Source organism: Glycine max, chromosome 19 (genome assembly GCF_000004515.6).
Source record: "Glycine max cultivar Williams 82 chromosome 19, Glycine_max_v4.0, whole genome shotgun sequence".
NCBI classification, from domain to species: domain Eukaryota; kingdom Viridiplantae; phylum Streptophyta; class Magnoliopsida; order Fabales; family Fabaceae; genus Glycine; species Glycine max.
In genome coordinates, this window is record NC_038255.2 from 5,099,552 (window position 1) to 5,119,306 (window position 19,755).

Here is a 19,755-nt window from a genome sequence, read left to right on the forward strand (position 1 = left end):
TATTAAAATTTAAACAGTACTAATAAAAATAACAATATTGTTTCAATTTTAAAAATTAAGTGATAAAATTGAAATTTTTAATAACACATGGACCAAAATTGATTAATAGAGGGATCAAATTAATAATTTAGCTTATAATAAAACCAAATTAATATAATGAACTGTTATATTATTTCCATATAAAAACTATATTCATATTTAATTTAATTTTAGCTTCAACTATTCTACTGTCTAAATACTATTGCCTTCATTTTTCATTTTTATTTTTTGAAGAATACTTTTGTTCTTAGTTATCCATCATTAAAATTCTGAGCTAATATTAATTATTAATTATTAATATTTTAATTATATTCTTATTAAAAGGGGAGGAAACTGTATAAAATATTAAAATAATAAATGAGAAAAACGATATAGCACAAATTATAAATAAACATATTAATTTTACTTCATCATTCAAATATGATTATAATCTTAAAAAGAAGATAAAAATAAATAACGAAAATAACCTAGACTTTTATGATAATGACTTTAGTTTGGATTGCCATTTCAAACCGCGCTTGGGTCATGTCGGCACAGCACGTGACAGCCCAACGTAGATTCTGCAACAAAACAAATAATAGAATTTATTAACCTAATTATTAAAGTTGAAAAGCGAAAAAAACAAAGTTGGATTCAAAATCCACTGCAAAATTACAAACAAAACAAACCATGAATTGACAACCTTCTTAAAATAGTTTATTCAAAATGAAAAAGCAAAACAATTACTATTATTATTATTTTAAAAAAAAGGCGCGTTTCCTTTGAACACCGACCAATGAAAAACTCGATGTGAACACATGAATGAATACTTCTATTATTCATACACATTTTACATATGTTAGCAGAAAATAAATTATTAATTATACTATTCTACACATCTACTTTATTTTATTTTTATTTGCATTATTTATAAGTAAAAATGTATCAGTTTTAAATTATAAACTTATTTTCTTTTCTCAAAATTATCAAAGAAATGCATAATATCTTAATTGACTATTGAGCTTATAACCAATTTACTTTATTATTAGCTAATAACTTACTCTATTAATATGCACATTCAAATGAAATTAATATCACAACCAACCACGCATGTATGTTTTCTCTTTAATTTTAAAAAATATTAGAGAAGAGAAAAAAAAAAGAAAGAAGAGAGAAAAGTTAAAAAAAAAAATAGAGGATTAGATTCATACTGTCTTAACGCGACTGTCTTTCTAATTAAGAAATACTTTTATATATTTTTAGAACATGAAATTTAATTTAATTATTACATTATTAAATTCTATATTAACTCATAGAACATACATTATTCATTTAAATTAATCTAACTTCATTCATATAATTAATTTATCAATCTATTGGAGTAATTTTTTTCATCAATCTTTTGCTTCATCATATGAATAAATAAGAACACAAATGTGTACTTTTAAACTTTTAACTTTCCATTTAAAAAAGCTTTTAACTTAAATTTTAATTTATATCAAATATCAAATGCTACCTATAATCCAACTGTAAACATTTCTCTTTCTAATTTTTATATTATTAGCGCCAAAAGTAATGATTTAGCAAAAGCTGTAGAATCTTTTATTCAAACCAATTTTCGGAAACAACAAAGAGATGAGAGACCCAATTCAAAAAGCAGAAAACCATAAAGGACACGTGGCAAACGCTGATGAAGCCGTGACCCTTTATCTCTGAAACATCGCCGCCCCACCCAATCATTCCCTCCTCTCGCACGTGCCACCTTCCTCATCCGTGCCGGAAATCCCTCCCTCTCTCTCCTCAAACCCCACGCTCCTTTCCAACAAATCTTTGGTTTACTCCCATTATATCCAGGTCTGTTTGGATATAAAGAATAAATGTTTTTGAGAGTATTTTTTTTTTTTGGAAATATAAAATTTTTTTCAATAAAAAAGTTTTCAAAAGCTGTTAAATTATTTTTTTAATCTTGGATCCAAATAGGCTTTTAATCTTTTTAAACAAGATTTTGCTTATTTTAAGTATTTTAAAAGATAAAAAATGTGATTAAAAAAAAATCTACCAAAATATAGTTAGTGACCTCCTATTCAGCTTATTCAATTCGACCAAAAAGTAATACAAATGTTTCGTAATAATAACATTGATAAAAAATAATCATATTCTTAAATTCAACTCATTGAATTTAACACCCAAGAATTAAAAATGCTTAGAATTTTTTTTATAGATAAAAAAAAAATTCAACACTCAACAGCAAAATTTCAAACCAAAAAACAAAAAAAGAAAAACCCTAAAAATAAAACGTTAAAAAAACACACCTTTCCTTTTGCGTTTGTCGCAACGCAATTCCGCTCCAACCAACCAAACACTCCCCAATTCCCATTTCCCATTTCCATAACCATCATCATATACTCTCCCCAAACGCCAGAATCTTCCATTCTCAAAATCGCGCTTCTCTCTTTCAAAATTGACCTACCTTACGTTCTTCTTCTTTTGGTGGTTCGATGGGAGCGGTGACGTCGTCGATGGCGGCGAAGTTCGCGTTTTTTCCGCCGGATCCGCCGTCGTACACGGTGGCGGAGGAGGTGGAGGGGAGGGCACGGATGGCGGAGGTGGCTCTGAGGGAAAACGTCGACGTTTTGAAGGTGAAAACGGAGAGAGGGAACAGCGTTGTGGCGATGTACATAAAGAACCCAACGGCGTCGTTGACTTTGCTTTACTCGCACGGAAACGCCGCTGATCTGGGTCAGATGTACGAGTTGTTCAGCGAACTCAGTATCCACCTCCGAGTTAACCTCATGGGGTTAGTAATTTCTCCAACATTCTTTTATTTTTTGTTTACTTATTTTTTACGGAGTATTAATTTCCATTATTGGAGAACCTTATTGATGATCACCTTTATTGAAATTTTTCTTTTCCAATCACAATTTTTTTTTTCATTCACAAATACTCAAATCTGAAACCTTAATTAAGAACACCGAGTTTGTACTAATGACTTGTTGGATACTTACTACTTAGTTATTAGTTATTTATGTAGATTTACTTTATCTTTTATGTTTTTTTACTTACAATTCAGTGTTTGAACTTTGAAATTTAATTATTGAAATTTTTTCGTGTTGGATTTTTTACTGAATTAGCGACTAGATTGAATAATAATTTCTTGAGTGGCAAAATTAGGTCGTGAGAGATATAAATATAACATAGTCTTATTATTTTTCCGGAAAAATGGGAATTATCACGTGCGTTCATGAAATACAGAAATAGGCATTTTGTTGATCGAATTAGACTAAATCATGTATTTTGGAGACCTAATTTTCTTCAGTAGGGATTAATATGATGTATCTAATATCACACATAATGGACTAAATTTGTTTAAATTTTAGCTAAATTTAGATAAATTGCCATTAAGGATTTTCCCGTTCCTTTCATTCTGAATTTTTTGTACCTTTTTAAAGACCTATGGCAATCTCTCACAAATATGTCGTTTTTTTATGCTCTCTGTAGTTATGACTATTCTGGATATGGGCAGTCGTCTGGAAAGGTAAGCATATTTGTTTTTTTTTTATTTCTGTTGAGTGATGGTGCTGATTATGATTATATTTAGCATTTTAGTTTGTGTATTCTACAAGATGAATGTTTATTTTTATATAATTAAATAAAACTTATAATAAATAAATATTGTTAATATAGAAATATCATAGTTAAAATTCATATTAATTATCGGTAAATATAATGTTATTGATAATTTCACTTGAAAAATTATTGAAAATTTAATTTAGAAATAGAAATAAATGATGATAGATTAAAAAGGATATGCAGTAAAGAAAATCAAGTATATAAATAGAGATATAAGGATAGCAGTTTGAGATGGTCGGAATAATTTTCTTGGCTAGTTGTAGAAGTAGTGCTCATCCAATGGGAATAAATAAGATAGAGAATATTGAAAATGTCTAATTGAGACCCGAGTGGGTAAGAAGAGTGACAATTTCACTTTTTAGATTGGATATTCTAATTTATAATATAGGAGTGAGTTTTTGGTTGGCAGATTTGCTAAGCTTTAAAATATTATGTGTTAAGTTCGTGTTCCTTTTAATGTAAATGAGCTTTTTAGATTTTTTTTCTCTTGCGGTTGTTCTCGAGGTGATTAACAATTAGTATTGCACATCTATTATTGATTTTTGTGGCTTCGGAAAATGGAAAAGAGTTTAGATGAATTTTAGTAAAGGTATTTAAAACTTCATTCTGATATTCTATCCTCTAAAATACTAAAATCAGTAATAGGATGTTCAAAATTAGTTCTGTGACTCTGAAAGTTGTAAATAAGATCAAATATCATTAGGAGACATATTCATAATTACTCACCACTTTTAAGAAGTTCCTATATATTGAAAATGATTAAAGTGTAACTCATTCTCTTAGGGGAGAAGTGTATATTTAGAAAAGAAAAAAAAAAGGAGGGGGAATATATTTTAAGTCTTAATGGAGGGAAGAGGAATTTACTCTAAATTTAGTAAAGATAGAAGGGGATAAGAAAAAAGGAGTATAGAACATTGTGATTTGTGAGATTGCTTCATGCTATGGTAGCTTGAGTTTAACAATTTGATATATTTCATTTTGGACAGCCTAGTGAGCAGAACACTTATGCAGATATAGAAGCTGTTTATAAATGCCTGCTGGAGAAGTATGGGGCAAAAGAGGAAGATATTGTTTTATATGGGCAATCTGTTGGTAGTGGCCCCACTATAGATTTGGCTTCTCGTTTATCAAACCTTAGGGCTGTGATTCTCCACAGTCCAATCTTATCTGGCCTTCGTGTCATGTATCCTGTAAAGCGCACATACTGGTTTGACATTTATAAGGTTTTACCTTTATCAATGCTGAATTGGTGAATCATAATTCATAATGTTCAATTTTCATTCATTTTAATATTATTGGTCTTCTTTTGATGCAGAACATTGATAAAATCCCTTTAGTGAATTGTCCTGTTCTTGTGATTCATGTGAGTATTCTTCTCATTTCTGATTGCTGTAACTTGTATTTATAGTTAGGGACTAGATATATATCATTGCATAGAAATGGCTGGAATTGCACAATGCTACTAAAGGTTTTTTTTCATCTCTCAACTGCATAATAAGTGAGCATATGAATTGCATAATGCTACTAAAGGTTGTGTTTCAACTTTCAACCATGTTTATATAATTAGATGGTTCTTTGTATTGCCTTTTATATTTTAGGGAACGGCTGATGATGTAGTGGATTGCTCCCATGGTAAGCAACTTTGGGAAAATTGTAAACAAAAGTACGAGCCCTTATGGATTAAAGGAGGAAATCACTGTGATTTGGAGCTTTACCCTCAATATATAAAGCACCTCAAGAAATTCATCACGGTCATTGAGAAGTCACCACATCAAAAAACTGGATCTGATCGTATTCCTGATCAACTTGACAAACCTAGGAACAGCATAGATTTTCGAGAGAAATCCAGACCCAGCATGGATCAAAGGGAGAATTTGAAGAGTATTGATCAGAAAGAAAAGCCTAGTGCAAGCACAGACCATAAAGAGAAGTCAAGAGCCAGCGTAGACAGGAGAGATAAATCAAGGAAGAGTATAGATCGCCCTGAGAAGTCATATAATGGATCAGATATACCCGAAAAAGCTAGAAATAGCATCGACCGGTGAGATATAAACCATGCCCAATGCAGTGAGTTCAAATGTTGCAGTTATGATGTTTTTTGACTTTATTTTTCTGTTTTGTGGTTGCAGTTTTGGGGAGATGGTGAGATCGGTTGGATTATGCAATATTGATTGTTTCAGGCCCACAGCGACTCATGCATGAAAAAGATGGTGGAGCATTATGCAGAGCTTGTTGTATTTTTCTCATTAATTATTTGATTGGTTGCCTTTGTCATGGCCTGTGTAATGCCCTGGCCTTGGAATGAGGTAGCCTACCTTGGCCTTTATAACTTTTTTTCTTCCCACAATATATAGATGATTGGTTGGTGGAGTCTGGGGTTAGGTAAATGTTTCATTGTACCTGATTTGTTTTCTAAAGAAATAGATAGGAAAGTAATTTAACCATGTAGATCATGTACCACAAAAATCACCCTAGAGTTCAAGTTAATAATCTAACCTGTCTTTCTGGTCATATGCTGACATAGATAAGTTTGATTTATTCTTGGGGTATGGACGTATGAACATGTAATTTGCTCTGCATCAGTAATAGTTTTTTTTTCCCCAATTGAAACGAGCTGGATTTTTTTTTTTAATTCAGTAGTTGGCCACAATGATTTTGCAGTCTGACAACCGAAGGTGCTTGTGGGATCAAAATCTAATAGCAGGGGATTGCCTCTAGGTGTTTTAGTTTATATCAATTGTTTAGTGGGTTTATTTTGTGTTAAAAAATAGTTTATAATCAGATTGTTGAGAAAAGAATTAAGCTAAGCCAAGCATTTGTAACCAAGACTAAACAGAAAACCAAGAGATGATTTGGGAAAAATTGTATCTACGTGAAGCATTTACCTATTTCCTCCCATGACATCTAGCTGAAGAGTTCGGATGGGTGTGTTTGGATTTTAGGTGGAAGCATCCAAAAGTATGTTTGAGAGGAAAAATGAGTTTGAGATCATATTTGATTATTTCTCAAAAATATGTTTAAGACTAAAATTTTGTCTGAAAACTCAATTTCAGAGGGAAAAACATTTGAGATACTTTTGTAAGCTCAGTTTACAAACTTAAGTTTGACCCAAATTTAAGTTTATAAATTTTAATTCAAACATGAAATAGAAAGAATGGATATTTGCAAAAAAATTTAATGACAATATGACATTCAACAAATTAGAAGTTACTAATATATCAATACTCCGAATCAGCCTCTATCAAGAATGACTCGTTTACTAATATATCAACTCAATGGTCGATAGATGAACTGAGTACACTTGCAGAAGGTACTAGTATTGCATATATTTCGTAAATCCTTATGTGACAACTGACATACAAGCTAACCTACAAGTTGTTGCTTGGTCTTTGGCGATAAGGACAATGAAGAGATCCAGGGTGAGAAGCTTGATAATTGTGATTATTCCATCGGTACAACTAGCTGTTTCCAACATAGCTTGTCCTATTAACATGGCGCCAGGTCTTTGGATTAACCCTTTATTTCTAGTATAAAGAGCATGTGAAACAGTTCACCATTACTATTTCAGAGGGAGCGATGCGTGGAATTACAATATTTCTTCATCAGATTCAATTTTGATAAAGAAAATTATTCAAATAAGGGATTTTATTATCTCCAAAGAGTTAAGTACGGAAGAGGCCAAAAAGAAGATTCAATCTTGGAGTACCAATGAACAATTGCTTGTTGACAAAGCCTATGAATACATTAGAGGTGTCAAGCCTACTGTTAGTTGGTGTTCGGTTATATGGAACCTAACAATCCCCCCTAAGATGTCTTTCATTCTGTGGCTTGCTAAAAGGAACCGGTTGTTTACTCTTGACAAAGTTGCTTTTTTGAACAAGGGTTCATTCTGCCCCTTTATGTTCAAATGAGGCTGAGTCAAATGCTCATTTGTTCTTTTCTTGCAGGAAATATCTCCAAGTTTGGGCTCACATTCGTGATTTGGCTCCTTTCCGCAAGCGTTTCACTTCTTTACAGCGCATTACTGACTCTTTAATTAGGGTCAAATCCACATCAGGTGTTCAAGGAAAATTACGTTGTTTGGTTATAGCAATTACAGTCTACTGCATCTGGCTCTCTAGGAACAAGCTGATTTTTGAAAATTATCAATTTTCTGTAATAGAGGTTATTAGCAAGATTAAGTTTCTTATGTATAGACAAGCGCACCTGTTGCATTTGTTTTAGCATCTTGATATAGGTCTTCTTGTATTAGGGAGGCTTTTGATTTTCTCTAGCTGCGGGGTATGCCCCGTTTATTGTTGTATCATTTTGGGTTTAATATAATTTATATTTTTTCCAAAAAAAAGAGCATGTGAAACAAAGTTTTATTAATATACCTGATTTTGGTTAAAGAATAACTTCTGGCCATAGTCTGGGCTACCCAACTAATTACATGTTTGGATTAAAGTTTGGAAACTTAAGATTTTGGTTTATAAAGTTGAGGTTGTAAAAATATCTCAATTCTTACTTCTTTAAAACTGAGTTTGGAGATATTTTTTTTCTCTTAAACAAACTTTTGAGGGATAACTATACATGATGTTAAAATGATTGTACTCTCACCTAAAATACTTTTGGACTTTTCCACCTAAAATTTAAACATATTCTGAGTGCGTGTTTGGTTTCATGTTAAATAATTGTTTGAGTTCAAAATTGATTTTAGTCTAAATTTTACATGTTTGATTTCACATTAGAGAAGAGTTTAAAATTGATTTTTGGTTCAAAATTGAATCTGAGTTAAAGTAACTTTGAGTAGCTTATGCGTCAGATTCAAATTTTTTATATTGAGTTTTATTTTTAACTTGATTTTATATTAAAAACACCTGAATATAAATTATATCACCTCAAAATCAATTTTAATCAAAATTAATTTTATCAACACTCATCCAAGCATGCAATAAGTGCATTTTTAGTTTTACGTTTGAAAATTGATTATCAGTTCAAAATTGATTTGGGATAAATTGGCATATGCTTGGTTTTACTTTGGAGAAGAATTTAAAATTGATTTTGCATTGAAGATTAATTATGAGTTAAAATAACTTTTGTGTTGGATAAAAAATTTCTTACTAAATTTTACTCATAACTTAATTTTGTAATAAAAATATCCGACCATAAATTACATCACTTAAAATCAAGTTTTTTTAACATATTGCATTAGATATACATTCAAATAATTTACATATATACTAAAAAATAATTTACATATATTTGTGTCTGAATTATTAATTATTATTTCATTTTTTTGTAAATATACCAGATAGAACCTTTGACGTATAAAATGTAATATGCCACATTAGTTTAGAATGGTTGGTTCAAATTGGATATGCTAATTAAATATTTTGATGAGTCAGAATAGTTAAAATTACTCTATGTAAATAAATAGATGGAAAAGATTGTTAATAAAATAATTATATTAAGCATTTTAGCTCATTCTATGTAAATATTATAAAAAATAGTATAGTAATTAGACTTAAGTTTTAAATCCATCAACCATATATATAAATCATATAAGAGTAAAAAAAAAACTTTATTAATTTTTTATGCTTAAAACATTATTAACTTTTTTTAAAGGAAAACATCTATTTATAATATATAAAAGTTGAGCTCCTCCCTATTACGGTGTCGATGATTTGGAGGAAAGAAAATATTCTCCTTTTGTGTTTATCACTTTTATTTTCCTTATTCTTTTTCCAATGTTACTCACAATATAACAAAACCTTATACCAAAACATTTCAATTCAATCTTACTAACCTCCAAATACTTCTCATGTTCACGGTCCTCATTCTTCAATGTTAATCACGATCTTATAAAACCCTATATCAGTACATCTCAATTCAGTCATACTCACCTCCAAATTCTTCTCATGTTCACGGGCATCAGCAATGACAATAAAAGAAAGGTACATGCGCGACTTGCAATCACAAGCCTTACCTAACAAGAGCACAAGAGACTCTTGCATGGTCATGGAAGCAACATATGCGCCACACGATTGCAAGCAAAGCCACAATGCGTTGATCTTAGCATAGTAGCATTGGAGCAAATGGAGTCTTCCGCATTCCCTTCTATATATTTTTTTTATATTTAATACTATAAGCATTCTATATTTTTTTTACATTATATATTTTAATAAATATATAAGCCTCTCAAAATTAAATAAAAATTAATATTTAACTGATAATTAAATAGAATTTTAAATTTTAAATTATTCATTACCCGTTGTAAAAAAATTATTTTAAATTTTCATTAGAACTCATTTTTTTATTGATTTTTCATATTAAAATACTTAATTCAGATTTGATTTTATGATTATTAATGTATGGTACTCTTTGAATTTTAAATTTAAATTTATGTCATTGTTATGTCTCATTCTGACACAATTTGATTTATTTATTATTTATATTAATTATTTGATTTAGATTTGATTTCATTATGAATGTACAACATAATTTTAAATTTCAATTTCTTAATTGAATACATATTAAAATCATTTGTTACCTTACATATCATACTATTGTATAATTGGAATTTTTTTCTAATTACATACAAGTTTTATCTACTATATTCTCTCTCTTTACATAAGAATCTAACAAAGTAAAATGGAATACAAGACCTCAACACAACTCGTAATGATTGATTTCTAAAAGTGTGTATTACTCGATTGTGGAATGTTTATAGCAAGAAAGATGAACAATGTCCAATGTTATTGGACATCGTGTTTTTGGATGAAAAGGTAATCATTTTTATTTTTACAATTTACATATCATTCAATTTTTTCATACTAATAATTTCTAAATTCTAATATATTTTCTGCTCTATAAATATAAATATAAATAAATATTTTAGATCAACAAAGTTCATGATCTAAAATTAGTTTTCAAACTAATTTATAAAAAAATATGTTGGTTAAACAAAGTTGGAATTTATTTATTTTTCACATTTGTCTGTAAAAATTATATTTCACACCAACTTTAATTATTACAAATATAATTTTATTTATTATCTCCAATATTACATATCACAAAATGCAAAAAAAGTTTACATTAAATTACTTTAAACAAATTTTATGTGGATTAAATTTATTTAATATTTTTAATGTTAATCCGATTTGCACTTTTAAATATATTGTAACAGAAAAATCTAGTACATGTAGCAGTAGTTGGAGAATATAATTTCAAAATTCAATGATATTTTACAAGAGAGAAACTTATATACCATACATAATTTAAAAATTATCTCAACAAATGATGCATACAAACTTGTCAAAGGAACATTCAAAGAATTATTTTTGCTTACTACTGTTGTCAAGAAAATCAATAACATATCCATTAACATTCCTCCACACTATTTTGAGTTTGGTTAAATGAAAACTTTAGCTCAAAGGGTGGATGATAGAATTGTCTTAACATGTACAACATTAATTTTTTGCAAATTCATAACTAATTTATTTCACTCTAACATATCTCATGTTTTATTATAAACATTATTGGCACACTTTATGTACTTGGAAATGAAAAGGTACTTGTTAGTGGCTAATCAACAAAAATAAGGAGATTGGAATTGCTACTAAAAGAGTAAATAAATTATCCTTACTTTATCATTAATTATAATTTTGTTTAAATAATAATTTTGTACAATTCATTAATATATATTTCTTTACACAATAGAATGTAATATAGAACATTATATTTTTTTCATCCCCTTTTTTATTGGTTGAAGTTGTTAAAGTTACTTTGTGGACAAACATAGTCTTAGAATTTGAAAAAGCAATCAACATCTAAAAAGAAGATTCAAAGATAGTTACAATCACTTCTATCATAGTTAAGAAATTCAGAGATTTGATTACTTTAACACATTTAAAATCCTTATCAAAATTTATATTCTACACTTTATATATCTGACCACTTTATCTCTTTTCTTTTATATATATATATATATATATAGATAATTCAGCCAAAAAAATATGGATAATTATATAAATAGATGGTTAAATTGTACTTAATGTTTACATTAATATATATATATATATATAATCTTTAAAGAACATTTAAATAAAAATTAATGCATAATTTCCTATCTGTTTATTTTTATATTAGCGTGTTTATTTAATTTGATATTTATTTATTTATTTGAGATGTTTCTTTACTATCTTAAGTATTGTTTTGAATTTAACTTATTTAATAAATAAATAATTTTAATTCAATTAACTCTATATACTTTTTGCTCACAATAATTTTTTTAATATTTTATTTATTATAATAATTTTAATTTACTAACAATTGTATTTTAATAATTATTTTTCAGATGAGTATTTCATCAACTGAAATTCAAGTACAATGATCTATATCAACCTAGACAATCTTGATCTTGCAAAGTTCAACATAGAGTAAAATGAACTTCCTCCTTTTATTTTATCATACACATTTTCATTCAACGAATAAAATGTTAGTTTATTCTAATTCTTTGATTGATGTAGTTAAAAAATTATAAATTGTATTTTAAATAACTACTTTGTAGAAAAAAATGTAACAGCATCAAATAAAAGAACTATCTTCTCCAAGTTCTATCAACATTGATCTTGACAAGAGAATGTAAAAAAAGAATAGAAGATTTTTGCAATATATAACGTCCATGAAATGGATATCAAAATCATAGGTATGCTAACTTACCATGACCTTCATATTCATAATATTCAATAATATTTTATTTTTTCTGAGTTTTAACATATATGAAATAGTAGGATAATGCGTTCACAATTCATGCAACAATCAATGAGATCAACAATAGATTTGGTTGGAATTATGTTGCAAGTGAGAGATGCCAAAGAAAGTTACAAAAGAGGGAAATTAATGCAAACAATCATCCAAGTACTCAACAACAAGGTTTAATATTTGTATACAATGAATTATTTTTTATAACATAATTAAATAAATATTACAATTTTTAAGATCTTTTTTAGGTTCAAGATAGAATTGAAATTCACAACAAATTCTGAATACACAACAAATTCGATCGAAATGTTCACAACGAATTCTAAATACAATAACATCTGAACTCCTCTACACCCAAAATGCAAACATATGGTATACCCTTTACAAACACACTTTCATTTTTGAAATCAAGCTCACAACATGAAGCAAGGATTTCAAACCTATACCGTCACATAGACTTTTACCCCAAAAAATATCATTCGTATGATCATTTCCTCAAAGAAATTAAGCAAGTAACCATATTTATAATTTATTTACATTTTTACTTGTACAAAATATTAATAATTTCGTCTACTAATTAATATTTTTATTAAAAAAGGAGTTCACTTCACCACAACAAATATCATCAGATGAGTGAGTCAACGAAGAACTAATTATAAGTCAAAGTCCAACGCTACAAGTAACCAATAAGTCAAAAGGTGGACATTCATCATTTAAAGAAGAAGTTTATCAAATCTCACAAAGTCCATTAAAAAAAATACGAATAAACAAACTATTACAAGTCAAAATCCAAAGTTACAACTATTTAAGACGGCAAAAGATGCATCTTCATCATCATCAAAAGAAGAAGAAAGTCTATTAAAGAAAAAATGTGAAAAAAATCTTTCATAAGTGATGGCTCAAAACTACAAACATCCAAGAAGTTAAAGGATGCATATTCATCATCAAATGAAGTTTATTCAATCTGGGACATCCATTAAAGAGAAAGACAAATAAATAAACTATTATCTTACTTCATAGTTTAGAAATGAGAACACCAAAGAAAACAAAATTCAATAACATCACCAGCGAAAGGAAATAAATACAAAATGTTTATTTAAATGAACAATTTTCAATGTTTTATTCACATCATTTTTATGCGTTTTACCATTATGATTGACTATTTTTCTTTCATTAAATATATTTCTTTGACTGCTTTATTATGTCAATTTCACTTTATTCTTATATTGCTCTTATGAAATTTATCCATAATGCTTACTTTTATTTTCATGATAATCAACTTTAATTAAGTGATCAGTCTCTAATTTTAAAATATTTCCTTATAAATATATTGATAAAAAAATATCTTAATTTATACGTATTTTTTTTTATCTTCTTTAACAGAAAATGATATAAAATATAATTGATAATTATATTTTTAAATTTGATTTATCAAATCAATAATTTATTTAAATATTGTTTTAATTATTTATAAACTCACACAATGCAAGTGTCTATGTCTAGTTATTAACTTAATTATGTATCAATCCAACGACGATCAAAATAAATATGACACGCTGAAAATGTTGTAGTTTTTGTCACTTCCATTTTTTTTCTTCTGATTTTCAGCTTTTCCATATTAATAACATCAAATATTTTGATATTTTCAAATTAAAACAATTCAATTTGAGAAAAAAAATTTTATTTTTTATCTTCACTTTATTTCTTATATTAAAAAAGTTATATAAAAATTGTGAAAATGAAAAATGGAAACATAAACTAATATATATACTCTTTTTTTACTATTTTTTTGTATTTTTTTATAAAAATAGAAGATAAAGTGAAAATAATATGATATTACATAGTTAAAAATAAGAAAAACGTATACTTTCTTATTAAATATTTCAATTTTTTTGTTTTTTCAGGAGAAATGATCATATATATATATATATAAATGGATAATAATTTGTTATGAAAAGAAAAGTACCTATAAATTGGTATAACATTAAAATAAGGATTTAAATATGTTTAATATCTCCTATAAATATTCAAATTTGTTTTTGGGGCTCTAATAACTTTTTTTTGATTTTTTTTAAGTTTTCAATATATTAAAAATTTTGTTTTAAATTTCTACTAATAATTAAATGATGATGAATTATTTTACAAATTAATGTTTCTAATACCATAAATTAAATGAAATTCTGTCATTTATAATGTATTTTAAACATATTTAAGTCTAAAATAAATAAAAATAAACAATATTATTCTTTTTTTTACATCTTTACTCTATGCACATATCATAAGAAATTAATTAAGAAAAAAGAATTATTGCTTTGTAATATGGGAAAACTTGCGTTTTTAATGGGCATGATCAATTTTGTTGTACCTTCTACATATTTAGTTAGTGATTAAATTTATTTATTTTTTATCTTTTATAATTCAGAAACTAATTTTCAGCGCCTCACATCTTCACATATCAAAATTAGTATTTATTCTAATTTTATTTATATTTTTTTATCTTATACTACTAATTTATTAATGGGTGTTTCTAGGTGCACCCAGTATTATTGTTGGGACACCCAGTACCCATAGTGAAAAGACGAAAATACCCCTAAACATTTAAAGCGATTAGTGTGCATCCAACTAACACTGTTTGATCCACGTGTGTTGTAATGTGATCCGCAGATGCTATAGTTGTTGATCCACAAGTTTGTTATGAAGGAAGTTGATCCGCAAGTATGTCATGGATCAGGCTGATCCAAGAGTTGCTCGCGGATCAAGTTGATCCGTAAGACATTCGCGGATCAAGTTGATCCGCGAGCAACTTGCGAATCAAGTTGATCCGTGACATACTTGCGGATCAACTTGATCCGCGAGAAGCTTTTATCTTCTTCTTTTTTTCATTTTAGAAGGAAATTTTATTTTTGAATTTTTGAATACGAATAACATAAAATTTGCACGAATTTAAACGTAAAATGATTCCAAACATAAAATAACATTACATTAACTTAAACAATACATTCACTTCAACAGAATGGAAACAAATTAGCATCAAATACTACAACTAAGACATGTTAATTTTGCGACAAGGACACATTATCTTCCCTTTCTATTACATGCTTACTAAAAACAACTAAAATTTTTATTGACCCGATTTTTTTCCAATAGTTTGATTGCACTAACACCTTCAACATGTCATCGTTGGTTTTAAGTTCAATAATTTTGAATTTGATAATGTTATCTGAATACTCATAGTGACTTGGTTGTCGAAAAAACAATCGTCTTACCGTTTGTGTTTGATGAATACCATAAGGGAAAATCCCTTGAGGCGCAACTTGTTTGATCAAATCATTCAGTTCATCCATGGTACATCCGGAAGGAATGTCAAACTTTTTGGGATTTTTTCCTGTGAATGAGTAACCAATAAACTCATTTTGGCGTGACATGTTCCACCTTCCATTGTAATAAAGTAGGGCATCATGAGTAGGGGTCATAGTGGCTTCAAGTAAGTTTAGTATACCATCTGGTGTTCTACCAATGGTGTATAATAACTCAATCGGACTAACACCTGAAAATTGATTATTACACAACAACATTCTATTAACATCATCATCATTTTTCAGTTGCATACATTGAAAGCGAAGATGGTTACCTATATCTGTGAATGGTTGCCGGTAGTAAATTTTATCCAAATATTGTTCGTTGGTTAGCTAAAGGGTATTGTGTATTCTGGTTTTTAACATTTGGAAATCACAAACGTTAGGTACTCGAAAAAGTACTAGAGTGGAGGTTTGAAAATAAACACCATTATCATTGTGAACAATGGAACAATTTGGAAAAATAAAAGCTAATGTGGAGTTCACAATTGTCTGACCGCGTGCACATGGTTTCTGTCTATGTTGTCAACCACACCAATGATGTGACATGGTAACACGCTTTATGTTAACACACTTGCGTTTCCCAACGTGTAGTCAAATCTTACAGTGTCCTATCACGCTTTATGTTAACACGCTTGCATTTCCCAATGTATTGTCAACTCAGACAATGACTTATCATACATGCGTACTTTATTTTAGTTGGAGCAATGATTTTTTTTTTCAAATAAGCAACAAATTTTTATGTTAACATAACAAATAAGCAAAGGTACATTTTCAATCATCATTTAAGTCAACATAGTCTCTTTTGTACGACATCAAGCTTCTATAATGTTGCATTCTACTAATATATTCTACTATTATATGGGGTTGGCCACTGCTTCACCTGAGTATGACAATTGGTGGACCATAACAATGCTATCGGTGGTAAAGGACAATGATCTTTTAAATAAATCTGTCGTACATGCAAAAATAAATAAGTATTAACTCAATCGTACACAACTGATTGCATAAATATAAAAAAAATTATATCTACAATGTATTTGAACAAAATGATTGTCATAAACGTGACCGATACAAATTATGCGATGCACCGAAGGATCTCCCGGTGGTTAACTTCTAAGAGGAAAGAACGTCATGCTTTGTTGGTGAGACAAGGATACAAGGATTACATTATACCTTGATGCAATCACATATTCCATGTTGGTTATATCCATTCACTTATCCATAGTGACCTGAATGAAACAAATATAGACGTCAAAGTTTATTTTAAAGTTAAGTCTTAAAAATCAAAAACACAAATTAAATACCGTGGTTAACCCATCAACATGTAGTGACATCCTTAAATCCTCAGATCTGTCTGTGCCACCAAAGAGCTTGATATAGTTTTTTGCGAATTTGGCAAGTTCTATAAGAAGATGGGTGCGGACCAATGACCAAGAGTCTCATCCATACCTAATAAACCGACAACCGCCCGATATCCACAATTTCTATCAGCTCCGACATCAACAATATTATCAATGAAGTCGTAGATAAATGGCTGAAATTGATCTAACATAGGCATCATCCTTCTTGGATTGGGTTGGTCAGAAGATGATGAACTATGCCTCATTGACGAATTGCTATTTTGCTGAGAATGAAAAGCATCTACATATTCCCAGTAAGATGGATCATGCTTTGTTGACCTTGAGTTTCTTTTCATCGATTTCTTTGGTGCACCTTTTGTGTTAACCTTTGCTGGAGGAAGACACATCGAATTTTGATCAGGGTACGCAATTCCCCGAAGCTTTGTCTTCAGAGTAAACTTACCACAAACATCATGTTCATCAAATCTTTTGTATATTGTTTCCATTTCTTCCTTGATGCTCACCTCGGGCTTAAATATCCCTTGATCTAAAAAACTGAGTCTCCTCCAGAACATATGGATTGAATCCAACGGGATGCAACCAAAAACATATTTGGATAGCTCACAAGCACAAGGAAGACCGTGCGTCGTTCTCATCACACAACCACAACTGGAAGGATTGTTGCCAGCATAATGAAGACGCTTAAATTCAGCAGCAATTTGATTTAAAACATACCTTAAAATCATTCCAAGAAGACTCTTGTATAAGGTATTTTTGAATACATGTCCAACGACATGTGTACTTGTTTCCAATGATGCTCTAATTTCTGTGTGTTGTAGCGTCACCATGTTGTTCATGGCATCTCAGACACTGCATAAGTCTCCAAGACTATTTTGTAACACTCTTTTTAAAGCCCAGTGAGCAGATTCAACCATACATTTCAAATACACAAATAACAATAAACATATACAACAATAAAAATCCATCAATTCATCAACGTTAATTGAAATAAGTGAATAATTTCATACATGCTTGTTGTTGTGTTCCCTAAGTGCATTACCTTATTCGTCTATGCGGTAAAAAAAATTTCCTTGTGTGGGATTATCCATGTATCCTTCACATAATCAACAAACATTGGCCAAGGTGAACAAACCATTTCAAACCTCTTCAGGTATTCATCAAACCGCTGCTCCGAAGGACAATCAACAAGAGTTCCCCAGACATTCATGACATATTCCCAAGCATTTCTTTGACTAATTAACGATTTACATTTGCCCTTCACGTTCTTGTTTATGTGAAAAGTACACAACAAATTTGTACACTCAGGAAATATAATTTTCACTGCATTCATCAATATTAGGTCTCTGTCAATGACAATAACTCCAGGGATGACATCACGTCTTAAAAATATACCTCGGAAGCGTTCTGAAACCCAAACCACATTATTAAGACGTTCACCCTCCAGATATGCAAAACCGACAGAGAATGTCATCCCAGTTGGTGTCACCCCAACAAAATCAAGCAGTGGGAGTCTGTACCTGTTTGTTTTGTAGGTATTGTCTATCAAAAACACCAAATTACATGCGTTTACTAACTTCACTGCATCAGGGTGACACCAAAAGATATCACAAACCACGTCCTTATCCTTTAATCTGTGCCAATGAATATACTGATCCCGTTCAAGAAGCTTCATTAGGTGTTGCATTTCAATATCATTTCCTCTTATGGAAGAACGATATGTACTTCTTGCATTGTATATTTGTTTGATGGTCATACAACTATTGGCATTATGCTCCTTTAAAGTCAGCAAAATGTTTTTTGGTTTGACCATTGACTTTGTCATATCACCAATAAGTGTCTTTTCAGCTTTACTCAATCGCCCAACATATGGATGTCCAACTAATGAGTTGGCCAATTCATGATTATGAATCCCACAAATCAACTTCATCGTCTAGCCTTGTCCTCCAACCACTGGCTTGCCACGAAGCTTGAAGGGACACCCACATTTCCTAGTCTCAGTGTCTCTTCTAACGAATTCTTTCTTCCTACACCTATACTCGTCACTCCTTTCACACCCAATTAACACAAATGAAGTCCTTCCTCTACTACCTGTGTTTGTGTCAGACCTTACAATCGCCGCCACAAATCCATTTTCATAAGCAACGGATCGAGCCCATCGTAGAACATCCTCTCGACTGTCAAACACCTACAAACCAATCCACATAATTTCAGCTTCCTACGACATATTCATTTTATTAAATCACTCACAATCATGAACATTATTACCTGAGAAGTATTGAACGCATCTGAATAATCGACATGTGGTTCATTCACACCACATTCTTCTTCATTTTCATAAGCCATATCCACTTCTTCAGGCATTATACCTTCATACATCCACTGATCCTCGTCCATCTTAACAATAAATCAAAAATTTAAACACAAACATAGAAAACCCTATTCAAATAAAAATACACAAATAACATAGTAATAATTTAAAAATAAATACACAAATAACGTAGTAAAAAGCCAAAACCCTATTTCATTCTACACGTATAAACAATTCAAATACAAAATGACAATACAAATAAAGTAATAATTAAAAACAAAATTAAACTTTACAATTTCAAAAAACAAAGCCTCTTGCGGATCAAGTTTTTTTT

At 29.6% G+C, this 19,755-nt stretch overlaps 1 protein-coding gene across 1 annotated transcript; it reads left to right on the forward strand.

The window, feature by feature from the left end:
* The first annotated feature begins 2,239 nt into the window (after positions 1–2,239).
* Positions 2,240–6,252, forward strand: LOC100779912 (alpha/beta hydrolase domain-containing protein 17B). Its single transcript, XM_003554970.4, has 6 exons — positions 2,240–2,815; positions 3,517–3,553; positions 4,635–4,871; positions 4,964–5,011; positions 5,247–5,689; positions 5,778–6,252. Exons 1-6 carry the CDS (start codon positions 2,517–2,519, stop codon positions 5,848–5,850), a joined length of 1,137 nt encoding a protein of 378 aa, XP_003555018.1. The 5' UTR covers positions 2,240–2,516; the 3' UTR covers positions 5,851–6,252.
* Positions 6,253–19,755: the final 13,503 nt, after the last annotated feature.